The sequence below is a fragment of the Sapajus apella genome, unplaced genomic scaffold (genome assembly GCF_009761245.1).
Source record: "Sapajus apella isolate SASKATOON/1434 unplaced genomic scaffold, GSC_monkey_1.0 scaffold69, whole genome shotgun sequence".
Taxonomy (NCBI): Eukaryota; Metazoa; Chordata; class Mammalia; order Primates; family Cebidae; genus Sapajus; species Sapajus apella.
In genome coordinates this window covers 3,058,697-3,077,090 of record NW_022437009.1, presented here as the reverse complement: position 1 = coordinate 3,077,090, position 18,394 = coordinate 3,058,697, and the positions used below count along the sequence as shown (strand labels likewise).

The following is an 18,394-nucleotide window of genomic DNA, read 5'->3' as shown; positions in this document are numbered from 1 at the left end:
TTGGCCTGAAGTTTTCTTTTTTTGTTGAGTCTCTGCTGGGTTTTGGTATCAGGATGATGTTGGTCTCATAAAATGATTTGGGAAGGATTCCCTCTTTTTAGATTGTTTGAAATAGTTTCAGAAGGAGTGGTACCAGCTCCTCTTTGTATGTCTGGTAGAATATGGCTGTGAACCCATCTGGACCTGGGCTTTTTTAAGTTGGTAGGCTATTAATTGCTCCCTCAACTTCAGCCCTTATTATTAGTCTATTCAGGATTTCAACTTCTTCCTGGTTTAGGCTTGGGAGGTTGCAAGTGTCCAGGAATTTATCCATTTCTTCCAGGTTTACTGGTTTATGTGCATAGAGTTGTTTGTAGTAATCTATGATGGTAGTTTGTATTTCTGTGGAATCAGTGGTGATATCCCCTTTATCGTTTTTTATTGCATCTATTTGATTCTTCTCTCTTTTCTTTTTTATTAATCTGGCTAATGGTCTATTTTGTTGATCTTTTCGAAAAACCAGCTCCTGGATTTATTGATTTTTTTTTTGAAGGGTTTTTTATGTCTCTATCTCCTTCAGTTCTGCTCTGATCTTAGTTAGTTCTTGTCTGCTGCTAAGTTTTGAGTTTTTTTGATCTTGCTCCTCTAGCTCTTTCAATTTTGATGATAGGGTGTCCATTTTAAATCTTTCCTTGCTTCTCATGTGGGCATTTATTGCTATAAATTTTCCTCTAGACACTGCTTTAAATGTGTCCCAGAGATTCTGGTACGGTGTGACTTTGTTCTTATTGGTTTCGAAGAACATCTTTATTTCTGCCTTCATTTCATTGTTCATCCAGTCAACATTCAAGAGCCAGCTGTTCAGCTTCCATGAAGTTGTGCGGTTCTGAGTGAGTTACTTAATCCTGAGTTCTAATTTGATTGCCCTGTGGTCTGAGAGACTATTTGTTATGATTTCCGTTCTTTAGCATTTGTAGAGGAGTGATTTACTTCCAATTATGTGGTCAATTTTAGAGTAGGCATGATGTGGTGCTGAGAAGAATGTATATTCTCTGGATTTGGGGTGGAGAGTTCTGTAAATATCTGTTAGGTTACCTTGGTCCAGGTCTGAGTTCAAGTCCTGGATATCCTTGTTAATTTTCTGTCTCATTGATCTGTCTAATACTGACAGTGGAGTGTTAAAGTCTCCCACTGTTATTGTGTGGGAGTCTAAGTCTCTTTGGTAGGTCGTTAAGAACTTGCTTTATGTATCTGGGTGCTCTTGTATTGGGTGCATATATACTTGGGATCATTAGCTCTTCTTGTTGCATTGATTTTTTTACTATTATGTAATACCCTTCTTTGTCTCTTTTGATCTTTTTTGGTTTAAAGTCTATTTTAATAGCGACTAGGATTCTAACTCCTGCTTTTTTTTTTTTTTTTTTTTTTTTTTTTGCTCTCCATTTGTTTGGTAAGTCTTCCTCCATCCCTTTATTTTGAGCCTATGTGTATCCTTTCATGTGAGATGGGTTTCCTGGATACAGCACACCGACGGGTTTTGACTTTTTATCCATTTTGCCACTCTGTGTCTTTTGAGTGGGGCATTTAGCCAATTTACATTTAGGGTTAATATTGTTATGTGTGAATTTGATCCTGCTATTTTGATGCTAGCTGGCTGTTTTGCCTGTTAGTTGACGCAGTTTCTTCATTGTGTGAATGCTTTTTACCATTTGGTACATTTTTGGAGTGGCTGATACTGGTTGTTCCTTTCTGTGTTTAGTGCTTCTTTCAGGAGCTCTTGTAAGGCAGGCCTGGTGGTGACAAAATCTCTCAGCAATTTCTTGTTCTTAAAGGATTTTATTTCTCCTTCGCTTATGAAGCTTAGTTTGGCTGGATATGAAATTCTAGGTTGAAGGTTCTCTTCTTTAAGGATGTTGAATATTGGATGTTGAATACAAGCCACTCCCCTCTGGCTTGTAGGGTTTCTGCTGAGAGATCCACTGTGAGTCTGATGGGCTCCCCTTTATGGGTAACCTGACCTGTCTCTCTGGCTGCCCTTAGCATTTTTTCCTTCATTTCAACCCTGGTAAATCTGATGATTATGTGCCTTGGGCTTGCTCTTCTTGAACAATATCTTTGTGGTGTTCTCTGTATTTCCTGGACTTGAATGTTGGCCTGTCTTGCTAGTTGGGGAAGTTCTCCTGGATGAGATTATCCTGAAGAGTGTTTTCCAGTCTGGACTCATTCTATCACATTCAGGTACACCCATCAAACATAGATTAGATCTTTTCACATAATCCCATATTTCTTGGAGGCTTTGTTCATTTCTTTCACTCTTTTTTTCTCTAATCTTGCCTTCTTGTTTTATTTCATTGAGTTGATCTTCAGTCTCTGATATCCTTTCTTCTGCTTTGTCAATTTGGCTATTGAAACTTGTGTATGCTTCACGAAGTTCTTGTGTTGTGTTTTTCAGCTCTATCAATTCATTTATATTCCTCTCTAAGTTGTTTATTCTCATTAGCATTTTGCCAAACCTTTTTTCAATGTTCTTAGCATTGGGTTAGAACATGTTCTTTTAGCTCAGAGAAGTTTGTTATTAACCCCTTCTGAAGACTGTTTCTGTCAGTTCATCAGACTCATTCTCCATCCAGCTTTGTTCCCTTGCTGGTGAGGAGTTGTGATCCCTTGAAGGAGGGGATTTCTTCTAGTTTTGGGTGTTTCATCCTTTTTGCACAGGTTTCTTCCCGTCTTTGTGGATTTATTTACCTGTGGTCCTTGTAGTTGGTGACTTTCAGGTGGGGTCTCTGAGTGGATGTCCTTTTTGTTGATGATGAAGTTATTTCTTTCTGTTTCTTAGTTTTCCTTCTAACAGGAATCTCTGCTGTAGGACTGCTGGAGGTCCACTCCAGACCCTGCTTGCCTGGGGATCACCTGTGGTGGCTGCAGAATAGTAAGGATTGCTGCCAGTTTCTTCTTCTGTTATCTTTGTCCCAGAAGCATACCTGCCAGATGTCAGCCTGAGCTCTCCTTTATGAGGTATCTCTTTGGATATACAGGGGTTAGGGAGCTGCCTGAGGAGACACTCTGACTCTTACAGGAGCTCAGGTGCTGAGCTGTGAGCTCCGTTGTTCTGTTCAGAGCTGCTGGGCAGGTATATTTAAGTCTGCTGCAGTGAAACTCATAACTGCCTTTTTTTCCCAGGTGCTCTGTCCTGGGAAGGTGGGGCTTTATTTATAAGTTTCTGACGTGCTGCTTCCTTTTTTCAGAGCTGCCCTGCCCAGCAAGGAGGTAGCCTAGTCACAGTCTGCCAGCAGAGGCATTGCTACTGTGGGCCCTGCCCGGCTGCTGTATGAACTTCCTGGTGGTTTTGTTTATAGAGGTATAGTTAGAACTGCCTTGGTAATGGCAGACTGCCTCTGTAATGGCGGATTGCCTCAGTAATGGCAAACTGCCTTGGTAATAGTGTACTTCCTTGGTAATGGTGGACTGCCTCAGTAATGGCAGATGCCCTTCCCCCCACTGAACTGGACTGTTCCAGGTCCAGCTCTGCTAGCTGTGAAACTCTCAATCCAGAGCGTTTCAGATTGCTACTCTTATGGAGGTGGGACCTGCCAAGCCAGATCACCTGGCTCTGTGTTTCAGCCCCCTTTTTTTCAGTTGAATGGGTGGCTCTGTCTCCTAGGGGTTCCAGGCACCAGTTGAAACGGCCACCCAGATTTGTGTGAGTTTTTGTGCAGAGACCTGCTGCGCCTGCTGAAACAGCTGTGCTGGAAACTCGTGGCTCTTTTCAGCCCGGGGATCTCCTGGTCTGTGGACAGTAATAACTCGTTTGGAAATGTGGTGATCACTCACCCTCTGCATTGTTCTTGCTGAGAACTGCACTCTAGAGCTGTTCCTATTCGGCCATCTTGGATCCGCCTCCACTAAGGTGGAGCTTCTGGGTAGTGTGTTTACATTAAGTAGGACGAGGAAGAAAGGTAATGTTGGTAGAGTATTGGGATGTGTGGCCAACACATACAGCTTTGGACTAATCATATCTTGTTTTGTTGTTTTGTTTTGTTTTATTTTGTTTTGTTTGAGACAGAGTCTTGCTCTGTCGCCCAGGATGGAGTGCATTGGCACAGTCTCGGCTCACTGTAACCTCTGCCTCCCACGTTCAGGTGATTCTCATGTCTCAGTCTTCCGAGCAGCTGGGATTACAGGTGTTTCATGATGCTAATTTTTGTATTTTTAATAGAAACTGGGTTTTGCCATGTTGGCCAGGCTGGTCTTGAACTCCTAGCCTCAAGTGGTCCGCCTGCCTCAGCCTCCCAAAGTACTGAGATTATAGGTGTGAGCCACCACACCTGGCCAATTGTATCCTGTTTTTATGTGAAACCAGCTAGAAAAATGAGTGTGCAGCTCTGAAGAAAGGTCTGACTGAAATCAGAATTTTGAGAACTTGCTGTTAGCATTCTTTGTACTAGACAGATGAGCCTGAGAGGGGATTATTATTTTAAAATAGAACAGAAAACAATGTTAAATGTATTTTTCTTAGCCCAAATCCAGAACACTATTACCAGGAGGTATTTAATGGAGCTTTAAAAAAGTTGTCTTAGGGTTAGGTTCCGTGGCTCACATCTGTAATCCCAGCACTTTGGGAGGCCAAAGCAGGCAGATCACTTGAGGTCAGGAGTTCGAGACCAGCCTGGCCAACATGGTGAAACTCGGTCTCTACTAAAAATACAAAAAATAGCTGGGTGTGGTAGCAGGTTCCTATAATCCCAGCTACTTAGGAGTTAGGAGAATCACTTTGAGCCTGGGAAGTGGAGGTTTCAGTGAGCCAAAATCACATCACTTCACTCCAACCTGGATGACAAAGCAAGAGTCAGTCTCAAAAAAAAAAAAAAGAGATTGTCTTAGGACAAATAAAAGTAAAAGGCAGTTCTCAACACACAACAAATGAAAAAACAATAACAACAGAAAACCAGGTACCCTGATAGGTCGTATGGACTGGGAATTTAAGCAGAAATAGATAAGCCTATATATGGATGATGGCTTCCTTAGTGAACATTAAGGGTGTTCAGCCAGAACTCTTGGAGAGTGACCTATAGGAGCACAGCCTTTCCCTCACACAGTCTAGGTTTTCTTTTTAAGAACTTAAGTATTTTACATCCTCTAATTACTACTTTTTGGCTTAACGTAGCCAGGAGCAACAGAGTAATGGAAGGGAGGTAAAACTGAGGCAAAGATGCCCATGTTTCATCCCTTGCAGCGCAGCTGCATTTGTGTGCAGATCTCTAACTGGACACCAGATGGCACCACTCACCAGCATTTGACCGGCTCTTTGGCTGTGGCCCTCTGTGTACAGGCAGGAAAGGAAACTGATAATCTCAGTAGAACCAGAGGGAAGAAATCTTGCCTTGACATGAACGATGTGGCACACCCTGGTATACAAATGTTGGACATTGTCATTGAGCTCCTGAGTTTATGTTTTCCTTTCTCTCTGTTTCTCACAGAACTTTCACTCTCAAGGATACAGGGTCAAAATAAATGGAAATATTTCTTTGCTTAGACATGGATATAACAAGTTTTAGTTCTTTAAATAACTGGCTGTGGTGAGATGTTCAAAATGTTTTACTTTTAATAACCCTTGAAACTTCTCATGTCTAGAAAACTCCTCATGTTGTTGGCTATTGGGTGAAATTGACCTGCGGGTTATCTAGCCCTAGCATAGTGAGCAGGCTGATGATGAAAAGGCAACCAGGCGTGCTCCAGACCCAGCCAGAACCTCAGGCCCCACCAGCTTGAAGGACCCACTGAATAAAGCCATACTTTGAGGCAGTGTACAGTATCATGCACTGTGCTGTGCAATGGGAGCAATCCCTGTGGTTAAAGGATATTAACCCTTTGTAGTATGTGTGGCAGTTACGTTTTCCCTGTTTGCTTTTTGTCTTATAATGTTGCTTATAGTATTTTCATCACATGGAAGTGTAAACTTTGAAAAATTACTAAATTCTTTATTTCTCAGGCTCAGAGTTTTATGCCATGCTTAGAAAAGCCTTCTTCACTTTATGACTAGAAGAATATTCATCTCTGTTTTTTTCTTAGAACATTTGCAATTTTGATTTTTACTTTTACATTTTTTTCCCATCTTGAATGTTCATGCAAAAGAATGAGGTAGAAATTCAACTTCATGTTTTTCCAGAGCTGGAGCATGTAAGACATGAATTCATAATCCCTAAGGAACCTTTGACACAACTGGAATAAGAGTTAGACGTATGAATATTGGGGTGCAGTCTCTTCTGCACATTATAGAATGCTAAATTGAAGACATTCAGATACCTGATGGCTCTGTGACTCTAAGACCTACAGTTCAGGTCTAGGAAGGTTACTGAGAAAGTAGAGGCGTTGAGACTTGAAGTTGTACTTGAATGACCTTGACATCAAAATTGAATTCATCAAAAGTGAATTTTTAATGGAGGAAAGGACAAGGAAGTGTTGAGGCAGAACAGCGTCAGCAGAAGTGTGGACATAGGAACAAGCAGGGTGATCAGCAAGAGTGATTTTGGCATTGCTGTCATCTCTTAAGACCTCGGTATGTGTCAGGCTTTGCTCTGATTGTGTTTCGTCTTCATCATGACCATATGAGGATGTACTATATTATTTTGCCATTTTACAGGAGAGGAAACCGCCACAGGGGGCAATCAAGTAAGGCATCTGATGTTTCAGAACTAATTATATGGTAGGGCTGGGATTCGAGCCAAGGGAGGATAGTTCCTGGATCCTGAGAGAACCGTAGTCTTGCTAAAGTAATGCACTTGGCAATGTCATGTTGGGTTGGACAGTTACCTTTGGGAAGAAGGGAGGATTTGTGTTTTGGTGAAGAAGACAGGATTGAAGAGTTCTGGCTTCCTCTAGCTGGTTTCTTCATCATTATTGCCTATAACCTCTGTCCTGGAAAACAAGTAATTAACATACTGCAGAAATTATTGCTTTTCTTTATAGTGAAATTTATATTTGCTTTCTCTGTGAAAATATTTTCTACTTCATTCTTTGTTGATTTACAATATAATAAACATAACAAACAAAGTTTTTATTCTAAAATCAGAGAAGCCCATCCAGATTGATTTTAATTAAAAATGTAAGGGAAAGCATTTTTAGCACTGTGCCTAGCACATAGCAGATGTTCAGTGTGTTTTCTTCCTTCTTTCTCCAAATCTTGCCCTTCTCCTGAAAGTATACGTGGCATGAGTTCTAAAGTAGACACTACAGTCATGAGTCACTTAACAATGGGGATATATTCTGAGAAATGCGTCATTAGGAGATTTCATTGCCATGCGAACCTGAACTTAGACAAACGTACTTGGTATAGCCTAATACACACCTAGGCTACAGACCTGTACAGTCTGTTACTATGCTGAATACTGTAGGCATTTGTAACACAGTGTTAAGTATTTGTGTATCTAAATGAAGAAAATGTACAATAAAGATACAGTTTTATCATCTCATGGGACCACAGTTGCATGTGTCGTCCACTGTTGACTGAAACATCATTTTGCAGCACGTGACTGTACTTGTGAAATATTCTTTCAATAAAGACTTCAAGTACTTGATATGCTTTAAACAACAGCAGGGATTTGTTCTTGATTTATTTCTATAAGTAGTAGCACCCACTGATGGCAGCTGCTACTTTGAATTTTATGCATTCAAAGCATTTCAGAAATTGTATTACATACGTTTAATATCCTATTGCAGTGAGAAAAGTTAAAGAAACCAGTAAGATTTTAAAAACTGTGAACTTGGATGGGAAAATTGTGTCTGTACAAGAGGGAGGGGCTGGACCTCTTTTCTTTTTAGCTTAACTTTTATGGACTACTTGTCTATTTGGGGCTTGTTTGTCTTTGTTTATGTGTCCTGGTGAAGTGCTGCATCGAGGGACCAGGTCCTGCTCAGGACTCCTTCTGAATTAGGATGCAGCCTGTTGTGATTCATGCTGTACATCATGGGACTGGTTTAAGAAGTTAGAAAAAGAACAATAAATTAAACCGAAGGGAAAGCGGAAGAAAGGAATTAATGTTGGTAAAAATTGCGTTTAATACGTTAGAAAGCAGCATATAGAGAACTAATATAGAAAATCAAAGGCTAACGTGGTCAAGAAAAACAGCACAAATACACAATATGAAAAATAAGGAGCTGCACCACAGATGTATTGAAACATACATGAAATAACCTATGTGCAGTTTCACTCATTGTGCCACTGCTTTTCATAGTAAAGGATAAGAAACAGCCGAACCATTGATCAAGAGGGTTCTGATTAAAAACAATGCAATGTCCCATATAGTGGAAAAGTGCAATTGTAAAAAAATAATAAAAACAAGGAACTTCTTTACATCTATGTTCTTATAGAAAAATTTTCAAGGCATTTATTAGGTAAAAAAAGAAACGCAAGGTATTTAGCAGTACATATGGTTTGCTACCCATTTGTGTAGAGGAGGAAGGCAGACTATATTTATATTGACTTGAATATGCATTTAAAAATCTCTGGAAAGGTAAATGAAAAACTAATGAGCAATTACATGTTGGGAGGGAAGTGAGCTGGGCAGAGAGGATGTGAGGAGGCTTCTCACTGCCTTTTTAATACTTTAAAAACTGAACACATGACCTATTTCAACAAACAAAATACATATTTTTAAAGATCTTTAATCTAAAGTTTTTGAGGAGTTATTTTAGGTAATGACATAAATCAGTTCTATTTTATGCAGCAGTACTTAATTATGTACAACAGGCAAAGGATAGTTGGGAATAAAGAGATCATATGTGGCTTTTGCCCTCTAGTAGCTGAAAATATATTTGGACAGTCAGCTATATTTTATAGCTGGACAGTCAGCTTTATTAGGTTGGTGTAAATGTAATTGTGGTTTTTTTTCCATTAAAAGTAATAGCAGAGAGGCAGCTCATAGATAAACAAGGAAGGGAATGTGGGGAAACGTTGCCAAGCAGGTACGACTTAAGCTGGGCCTTGAGGGAGCAGTAGGACTTCTGTAGCTGGAGTTGGGGGAGAGGGTGGACAGACAGGGATGAGAGGATATCCTCTGGATGGAGAATAGTACCCCTGCAAAGTCAGGTAGGCTGGAGGGCGCATGGCTTAGTTCGGGAATGGAACAGCATAGACACCTCTGGATAGCTGGAGTATGGGCCGTGTTTGTGTGTACAGGAACTTCTTGAACTGGGATGTTAAGTCTGCATTTGGCCTTCTTTTTTGGTGGAAGAGTATAAATGTATACAGAAGGAAGACAGAGTACTGTAACATGAGCTTCAACAATTGCCAGCTCATGGCTGCTCTTGTTCCCTGTGTACCCTATCCACTTCACCCCATAACTCCTGCCCTGTTTTGAAAGAAATCCCAGGTAACATTATTTCATCTGTCCATATTTTAGTATGTAGCTTTAAAAGATATGGACTATTTTTTAAAAAGTATTTTTATGTTTTAGAGAAGGGAGTCTTGCTCTGTTGCCCAGGTTTGAAAGCAGTGGCTATTCACAGGCATAATCTTAGCACAGCACAGCCCTGACCTCAGGTGATCCTCTGAGTAGACGGGACTGCAGGTGTGTGTTGCTGCATCCAGCCGGACTCTTTCTTACATACCAGTTGGTAGATATATTTTCAGTGGATTCATAAATGTCATAGTTTTTTTTTTTTTTTTTTAGTAGTTTTTATTTGTGTAAATCAGGATCCAAATAAGGTTCACAAATTGGAATTGATTAATATGTCTTTTAAGTCTCTTCAGTTTTTCCTTCTTCTTTTTTTTCCCCTCCCTTAGAGCTTATTTATTGAAGGGATCAGGTTGTTTGTCCTATAGCACTTCCCACTGCAAGATTTTGCAGATTATATTCCCCACAGTCTAATTTTATGCATTCCTCGGTTGTTTGTATTTCCTACAAATTGGTAATTGGATCCAGAGGTTAGTTTTTTGTTTGTTTTGGCTTGGTGGTTTTAGGGTTTTTTGGTAACATTGCTGTATAGCTAGTGTGCTGGCCCCCCCTTCAGGGACACACAGTGCCTGGTTCTCTCTCATTTTTCTGATTTTAGTGGCCATTGCTGATCAGTGTTTCTATTCCGGTAATTCTTCACATGTCTAGAAGAATAAACCTGTGTGCATTCTCTGGCTACCGTGGCATATTTATTCTTTGACTTCCCCGCCCTTATAAAATGTTCTGTGCAGTAAATAATTTTTAATATAGAATAATATATAATAATATATAAATAAAATGTTAAATGTTCTGTGCAGTAAATAATTTTTAAATGTGTATATAAAGGTAATTGGTTTCAAGTGACCTCCCAAAGCCAGTATCAAATCGTTGCAAGATGTTTTCTTGGATTAAAAATAAGTTTATCTCTTGTTCTAATGGATTTTCATAGCGCTAATTATTTGTGTTTTATACTCCATTAGATTGTTCTTCCGATGCATTAGAAGTAAGGCAGAGGGGAAACACTGGTGTGGAAGTATTCCATGGCAGGTAGGAATTATTCATCTGTTCTCAAACCTGCTGTATTAAGACTTTTACTAAGCAGCTTCACCTGAAAAGGGCTTGAAGTTCACACAAACGAGTTGGTCTTCATCAAACTGTCTCTGAAAGATAGTTTTCCTTAAGCAAGGTAGGCCCTGTTGGGACTTTAATTCAAAGGATCATTTGGTTGTAATCAAGATTAATTATTTGCATTATTTGCATCCTATTTCACTTACTAAATATTTTTGAGGTCTTAAATGCAGTCAGTATTCTTTTAGTTAAGAAAAAAATTAGATTTCCTTGACCAACTCTTGTATCTTTTAATAGAGGAATTTCTACTTGATATTGGTATAAGCTAAGTCTAATTCATAAGCTCCTAGAATGTTAGAACTAGGAGGAACAGCACCTCCTAATAGGAGAAGCCTTACAGATATTCAGAACATGAGGAACTAGAATTAGGGAGGTGATAAGACTTGTTTTGGTAGAGGTCTGGCTTGAACTTACGATTCTAGATTACCACAGTAAAATCTTCCTAAAGCCAAAATCAAAGCAAGCATTTTAAGACAATGTTTAGGTTTGGGGAAAAGTTCATCTTAAGGCAGTTTTCCTAAAAAGTATACACTGTGGCCATTGTGATGTAAAAGCACTTGGGTTTGGTCACTACTTTTCCTTGAGGCCTGGAAAAGTGTGAGCATGGACAGAAGGCACTGTTGAAAGTACTGTTAAGAAGTGAGTCCTTTGTGGGTTTTATTGTCTTTTGTAGACACAGAAATGATACCAAGAATGTTCAGGAAATACAGGACTGCTATGACTGTGTTTCCATTTCTTCTACAAAATAATCCCAAGTGAATTAACATAGGAACAGAAAACCAAATACCACATGTTCTTACTTAAAGCAGGAGCTAAACATTGAGCACCCATAAACACAGGAACGATAGATACTGTGAACTACTACGGGGGAGGAGGGCATGGGTTAAAACTATCTACTGGGTACTCTGCTCACTGCCTGAGTACCATATACTCATATAACAAAGCTGCACGTGTACCCCTGTATGTCAAATAAAAGTTGAGATGAAAATGAAAGGCATTCTAGATACAAAGTTTGCATTAAAATTTTATATGAAGATTAATTATTTTGCCTTTAGGATCCTGATTCCAAAGAACATTCTGTACCCAGTAAGTGTCAGCATGCATCTGAGACATTTCATCATCCTTCCAGCCGGCCTAGAAATCCATTCAAGGTACTTGACAAGAATCAAGAACCAGCTGTCTGGAAACAGCTCATCAAAGGTGAAGGTGAGGAAAAGACGGCTGATAAGAGGCAAAAAGAAAAGGGAGATCAGCTCTTCCATCAAAAGAGGGAACAGAAGCCTGAACCAGTGGAGAAAGATCTCTCACCTGGCCTGGTGCTGAAGAAGAAACAAGCTGTAGTTCAAGAGAAGAAGCAAGAGGAGGGAGCAGAGATTCATCGGGAGGCGGGGGAGACTGGAGGCACACACAAGAGAAACTTTTCTGAAATTAAATCCAAACCGTGGCACCGTGATGAGCTGACAAGGTCATCTGCATCTTCTCAGGAGAACTCAAGTGGGAAGAGTCAAGATGTCCAAAGAGAATCAGAACCTCTGAGAGAAAAGGAGACCCAGCTTTTGCTTCAAAGAGTTAACAGTCACAACCCAGTAAGCAAGCCCCAGAAAGGGGGCCCCCTCAGCAAGGAGTACAGGAACTGGGAGGCTAAAGAAACAAAGGCAAAGGATGACCCCAGCACACAGGCCACCCAGAAAATCCTGCCCCAGGAGCATCTCCAAGAGAGCCCAGAGACCCATCGTGCTCCTGCTCCTAGAGGACCAGTGGCTCAGGCCGCACCAGCAGCACCAGGGCTTTCCCTGGGCAAGGGCCGTGAAGCTGCCACGAGCAGTGATGAGGAGGAGGAAGATGATGTTGTTTTCGTTTCCTCCAAGCCTGCGAGCCCCCTACTCTTTGACTCGGCTCTGGACTTACAGAGGAAGGAGAACCTCCAATTCCCTGGTCGAAGTGTGCAAAGAAAGGTACCTCCTGCCTCAGATGTTTCCGAGAAGGCAGAACCCTCAGACCCAGCAGCCCAGCGTGTCTACCTGACAACACAACTGAAACAAAAGAAGGTAACTCTTGACTCGTGTTTTTTGAGGTCAGAGCATTGCTTGCTATGGGCAGATAGGAGATCTCATTGCTACAGGAGGATTAAATATGTTCATGTGAAGCTTTTATAGGTGCATGTTTAGTTTCTGCCTTTTCCCCTATTTATATTTTCAAGATTGGTAAGCCAGCTGGGTTAAAATTTTAAAAAGATTCAGGTTTTTACACACATAAAAAGAACATAATTTCAGAGTTTGGGCGTTTCAGGCTATTTTAATCTGAAACTAGTCATCTGACAATGTGAGAGGAGAGATCCATTTGATGGGATCTGTTTTCCAGAGCACATTGGCATCAGTGAACATCCACGCTCTTCCAGACAAGGGTCAGAAGTTGATCAAACAAATCCAGGAGCTGGAGGAAGCCCTCAGTGGTCTTGCCCTTTCCCCAGAGCAAGGTAAAGTGGCGTATGCCTCAGAACTCAGGGTTTGCGTGGACTTTACAAGAGGCATTTGGGAAGCGCTTTTGGTAAAGAATGTGTCGATGCATTCACTTTTCCATTTTATTACCTGCTCCTGAGCCTTCGTTTACATTACACCTATGGTTCATAGAAAAACTCTCCCTGCCGGGCACAGTGAGTCACGCCTGTAATCCCAGCACTTTGGGAGACTGAGTCGGGCAGAACATCAGAGGTTGGGAGTTCGAGACCAGCCTGACCAATATGGAGAAACCCCGTGTCTACTGAAAATACAAAATTAGCCCGGTGTGGTGGTGCATGCCTGTAATCCCAGCTACTCGGGAGGCTGAGGCAGGAGAATCACTTGAACCTGGGAGGCGGAGGTTACGGTGAGCCAAGATTGCGCCATTGCACTCCAGCCTGGGTAGCGAGAGTGAAACTTCGTCTCAAAAACAACAACAAAAAAACTTTTCTCCTATTTCCTGTGGACTGTACTTTCTTCCCCATTGTTTAAGCAGCTGTTAAAATGCCACGTTCTCTAGGAAGCCCTCATTGGAATGGTGATGACCTCTTGACCTCACCTCCACACATAGGATCCCTTCACTTAGTCTGCTGAACTTTAATCTGCTCTTGCCTTGTTTTCTGAACAGGAACTAGTGAGAAGAGTAACAGTCATGTACCAGAGCAGAGTCACGTCACCAAAACTACCACGGACCCTCCCCACCTGGTGCCTCCCCAGCCCCTTCCTAGTCGTGGTACCCAATCTGTGGGTTCTCTAGGACTAAAGTCTGCCTGCCAGGTAACTGCTGGAGGATCCGGTCAGTGCTATCCAGGTAAGACCCAAGGGCCTGGCCCTGCTGTGAACAGCCACCTGTGAGTCACGTGTCACCTGGTATGGTAGTCACCTCTTATGCACACTTTCAGTTACCCTTGATCACTTGTGGTCCAGAAAGAGGTGAGTACAGTACAGTAAGATATTTTGAGTTAGAAAGAGACAGAGACCACCTGCACATAACTTTTATTACGGTGTATGGTTACAATTATTCTATTTTGTTGTTGTTAAACTCTCCCTGTCCCTAATTTATTAATTAAAGTTTATCATAGGTTTGTATGTATGGGGGAAAAAAACATCATATGTGTAGGGTTCAGTACCATCCACAGTTTCAAGCATCCACTGGGGGTCTTGCAACATATGCCCTGTGGATAAGAGGGGACTACTGTAGATGACTTAGTGCCCACATGAGGGGAGAAGCCATTCTTAAGTCGTAAGTTGCCCGTATAATAAAGATTGTGCTCCACGGTGGAGCTTTGCACAGTGTTACTTAGATCTCAGTGAGGCACAGACTGTCTACCTTGTTCACCACTGTGGGCTGGCCCACAGGAGTCATCCAGTCAGTATTTGCAGATGAAAACTAGCTCACATCATTATGAGGTAGGCAGACCTGCAGATATGTTCTTATTCCTTCGTGTGTGTGTGTGTGTGTGTGTGAAGACTGAGGAGAGACGTGAGTCAAGACTGATGACTAATAGATCCACAGAGAGCAATAACACCCTATTAGCTAAGTGTTTCCTTCCTGAACTTTCTAGACAACTTTGAATTCGGAAGTAACTGCACAATGAAGATTCCAAGTAAAACGAAATGTGTAGTAGGATCATTTGGCAGGAAACTGATCAGGAGATAGGAGCTTGGGTTGACTGGCAGTGACTAGAAAAGCAAAAGCCAGTTGTCTCCCAATTGAGAACTGCTAGAGAAGCAGACAGCTGAGAAGAATAGTTAACAAGGAGGGTAAGAAATAGACACAGGGCCATTTGTAGCCAAGGATACTGTAAAGGGATAAGGAAAACATACTTGTGACATCTTTTAGGTAACACCTATTTGTATGCAGGCCATAGAAACCAAGAGCACGCTCACCCAGTGTGGAAGATCACAGGTGAGGCCATTGATGAGCTGCATCGCTCATTAGAGTCACGTCCTGGTGAGACCGCTGTGGCAGAAGATCCCGCTGGGCTGAAGGTGAGCCAGGGAAGTCTCATGGTGCAGTCTCCTATGACAGTGCTCCAGCAGCCCGTGACACTGCTGGCAAGGAGACTTTCTGAGATACCTTCCCTACAGATAGATGCTTTAATGGCTTCCCTTGCAGATTCCTCTCCTTTTATGCTTAACAGTGCACACAATAACAACGAAACTCCTTTTTAAAAAAGTCATAAAGTGACATAGTTCTGTAGAAGTAGTAAAGGATTTATTTATTGAGTTGGTAGATGCCACAAGAATGTGAAAGAATTGCTGCTTGTAATGAACTAGTTGGGATGAAAATACATATACAATATATATAAAACAATTAGTGAAGGTTTTAAGGCAGAAATAAAGTGTGCCTTGTAATATACCCTGAAGTACAAAAGGGATTCAGATTAAAGGAAATGTCACTCTAGGCCAGTGGTTATTTGCTATCTGCCTACTTTGTGCCTTAAAGGAATTGAAAGCCTTCAAGTAGCAGAGAGGAAAGGAACAGAACACCGAAATTAGAGGGAGTGGTGATTAGTGGGAAGATAAAGAGATTGGTATCAAGTGATGATCAGGTGTCATCAGTACCTGAGCCAGTAATAGCAGGTGACGTTCCTGAGTAGGAGCCTGGCCTTGGTGAAGGATTAGATCTGAAGAGCTCAAGAGATAGGGTGGAATGGCTGTAGCATTTAAGCAGGGATGGCAGATGAAGATTAGTTTTTGTCACAGAGTACAAGATAAACTGGAGTACAGAAGGACTAGAAGGAGGACTCTGGTCAAAGGGCTATTGAAATTTATGACTAGTAGTGCAGACGGGGCCTGGCTGCAGAAAAGAGAGGCAAATTTAAGAGATACTGAGGAAATGATGAAAAGCCAACATAATGGCTGCTGAACGTAGAGTCAGAGGTCTTGGTCAAAAGCATAGAGCTGGGCGCAGCGGCTCACACCTATAATCCCAGCACTTTGGGAGGCTCAGGCGAGCAGATCACTTGAGGCCAGGAGTTCAAGACCAGCCTGGCCAACATGGTGAAACCCTGTCTCTACTAAAAATACAAAAATTAGCCGAGCGTAGCTGCGTGCACCTGTAATCCCAGCTACTCGGGGGGCTGAGGCAGGAGAATTGCTTGAACTTGGGAGGCAGAGGCTGCAGTGAGCTGAGATCATGCCACTGCACTTCAGCCTGGGCGACAGAGCGAGACTGTCTGAAAAAAAATAAAGATAAAAAAATGAAAGCCGTAGAGAATGATTTTGACTGTTGAAGCAGACAAATCAGGACTTTCACTTAGGGTGCGGGGGGCACTCTTAATAGAGATGCCTAACATTAGATGCAACCCAAAACAAACAGGGGCAGACCAGGACAGTATGGTTACCCTCAAAGAGAGGGTGCAGTTAAGGACTTCAGGGTGAAAGGAATGGTCTACATGAGGACGGTTAGAATACTGAGGGGATCGCTTGTAGAAAATAAAAGAATAGAGCAGAGAGTTCGTGTAGCCAGGCTCGGCATAGCCTCTCATTAGCACTTTCTGCTTAGCATTTGGTTATTACCTTTGTCAGGTCCCTTTGCTGCTACACCAGAAGCAGGCATTGGCTTGGTTACTATGGCGGGAAAGTCAGAAGCCACAAGGAGGAATTCTGGGTAAGTGTGCTGTTATAAGCCATGCTTTATTGAATGCTTAGGCATTGTGCTAAACGCATAGTGTTTCATTTAATCCTCTCAAGAACTCTGCGAGGCAGGTACTACCATTTCTCATTTTACAGATGACGAAAGGGAAGCATGGAAGTGTTAAGCAACTTGCTCAAGAGTACACAGCTGTAGGATCAGAGGTGCCGGGTGCCAGCGGTAGAAGCTGACTCTGGCTGATTCAGCGGAGGGGAAGTTTATTATTTGGTGGCTCCCACAATCTCTGGGAGATGCGGAGTGCCAGACTCAAGGCCAGTTTCAGGAGCATGGCGACAGCCAATACACAAACAGTAGTCTATTGCCTCCCTCTTTTTTTTTTTTTTTTTTTTTTTGGAGATGGAGTTTTGCTCTTGTTGCCCAGGCTGGAGTGCAGTGGCACCATCTTGGCTCACTGCAACCTCCGCCTCCCTGGTTCAAGCAATTCACCTGCCTCAGCCTCCAAAGTAGCTGGAATTACAGGCGCCTGCCACTGTGCCCAGCTAATTTTTTGTATTTTTAGTAGAGATGGGGTTTTGCCATGTTGGGCAGACTGGTCTTGAACTCCTGACCTCAGGTGATCCACCCGCCTCGGCCTCCCAAAGTGCTGGGACTACAGGTGTGAGCCACCGCGCTTGGCCTAACAGTAGTCTAGAAAAAAATCACAGCTTCTTTGCTTCACCAAGCGCTAGAGGTAACCAGTGCCACCCTAAAGTCAGTTTCTTCTATAGCCACTCTGCAAAAAGGGTTTCACAGGGAGTTTCTTTCTAAAGCTGCTTATACCTGAATTAAAGAGGTTTATGAGAACATCTGATATATAGAGCCAGGTCATATTACCAGCACCTTAGCTACAACAGAAACCGGAAAGCAAGTTTTCCACTCTGCTTTGGGGTCTTGTCAGGCTAAAATTTTCCAAGGTGCCCAACTTTGAGAAACCATGTTAGATGTCCACGGTATCTAGTAAGTGACTGTGTCAGTGGTCCTCAAGACCACCTCCAGCTTTGATGATTTGCTAGTAGGACCCAGCATATGGTCGTACTCACAGCTACGATTTATTACAGTGGAAGAATACAGATCAAAATCAACAAAGGGAGAAGGCACAGGGGCAAAATCCCGGGGAAACCAGGTGCAGGCTTCCAGTGTCCTCCAGTGGAGTCACATGGGATATGCTTAATTCTCCCAGCAGGGAGTTGTGACAACAGGCGTCAAATGTTTCCTAGGAAGCTCATTAGAGATTCAGTGCCCAAGGTTTTTATTGGGGACTGGTTACATAGGTGGGTTTAGCTGGTTACGTAGGTGGCTTTAGCTGGTATGTACCAAGTTTTTTTATTCCTAGAAGGAAAGCAGATATTCAACATAAATCGTATTGTTTGTACAAACAGTGTAGGCAGAGTGATCGACTCTTACCTTAAATCCGAGTTTCCGGAGGCAATCTTGCAAATAGGCCTTTGAAAGGATAGCAGGTGCCGGGCGCGGTGGCTCACGCCTATAATCCCAGCACTTTGGGAGGCCGAGACGGGTGGATCACAAGGTCAAGAGATCGACACCATCCTGGTCAACATGGTGAAACCCCGTCTCTGCTAAAAATACAAAAATTAGCTGGGCATGGTGGCACACGCCTGTAGTCCCAGCTACTCGGGAGGCTGAGGCAGGAGAATTGCTTGAACCCAGGAAGCGGAGGTTGCGGTGAGCCGAGATTGCGCCATTGCACTCCAGCCTGG

At 42.3% G+C, this 18,394-nt stretch overlaps 1 protein-coding gene across 4 annotated transcripts in view; it reads left to right on the top strand.

Annotated features, from left to right (window-relative positions):
- The window catches only part of TTF2 (transcription termination factor 2), a 48,675-nt gene that overhangs the window by 9,056 nt on the left and 21,225 nt on the right, over positions 1-18,394 (top strand). For all 4 annotated transcript variants that reach the window (XR_004260218.1, XM_032249610.1, XM_032249611.1 and 1 more), the window contains exons 4-9: positions 10,391-10,457; positions 11,594-12,586; positions 12,900-13,014; positions 13,665-13,847; positions 14,901-15,028; positions 16,571-16,652. Coding sequence is in view for 3 of the 4 variants with exons in the window: in XM_032249610.1 (XP_032105501.1) it covers positions 10,391-10,457; positions 11,594-12,586; positions 12,900-13,014; positions 13,665-13,847; positions 14,901-15,028; positions 16,571-16,652 (1,568 nt within the window). In the remaining variant the exon portion in view is untranslated. The remainder of the gene's footprint in view (positions 1-10,390; positions 10,458-11,593; positions 12,587-12,899; positions 13,015-13,664; positions 13,848-14,900; positions 15,029-16,570; positions 16,653-18,394) is intronic.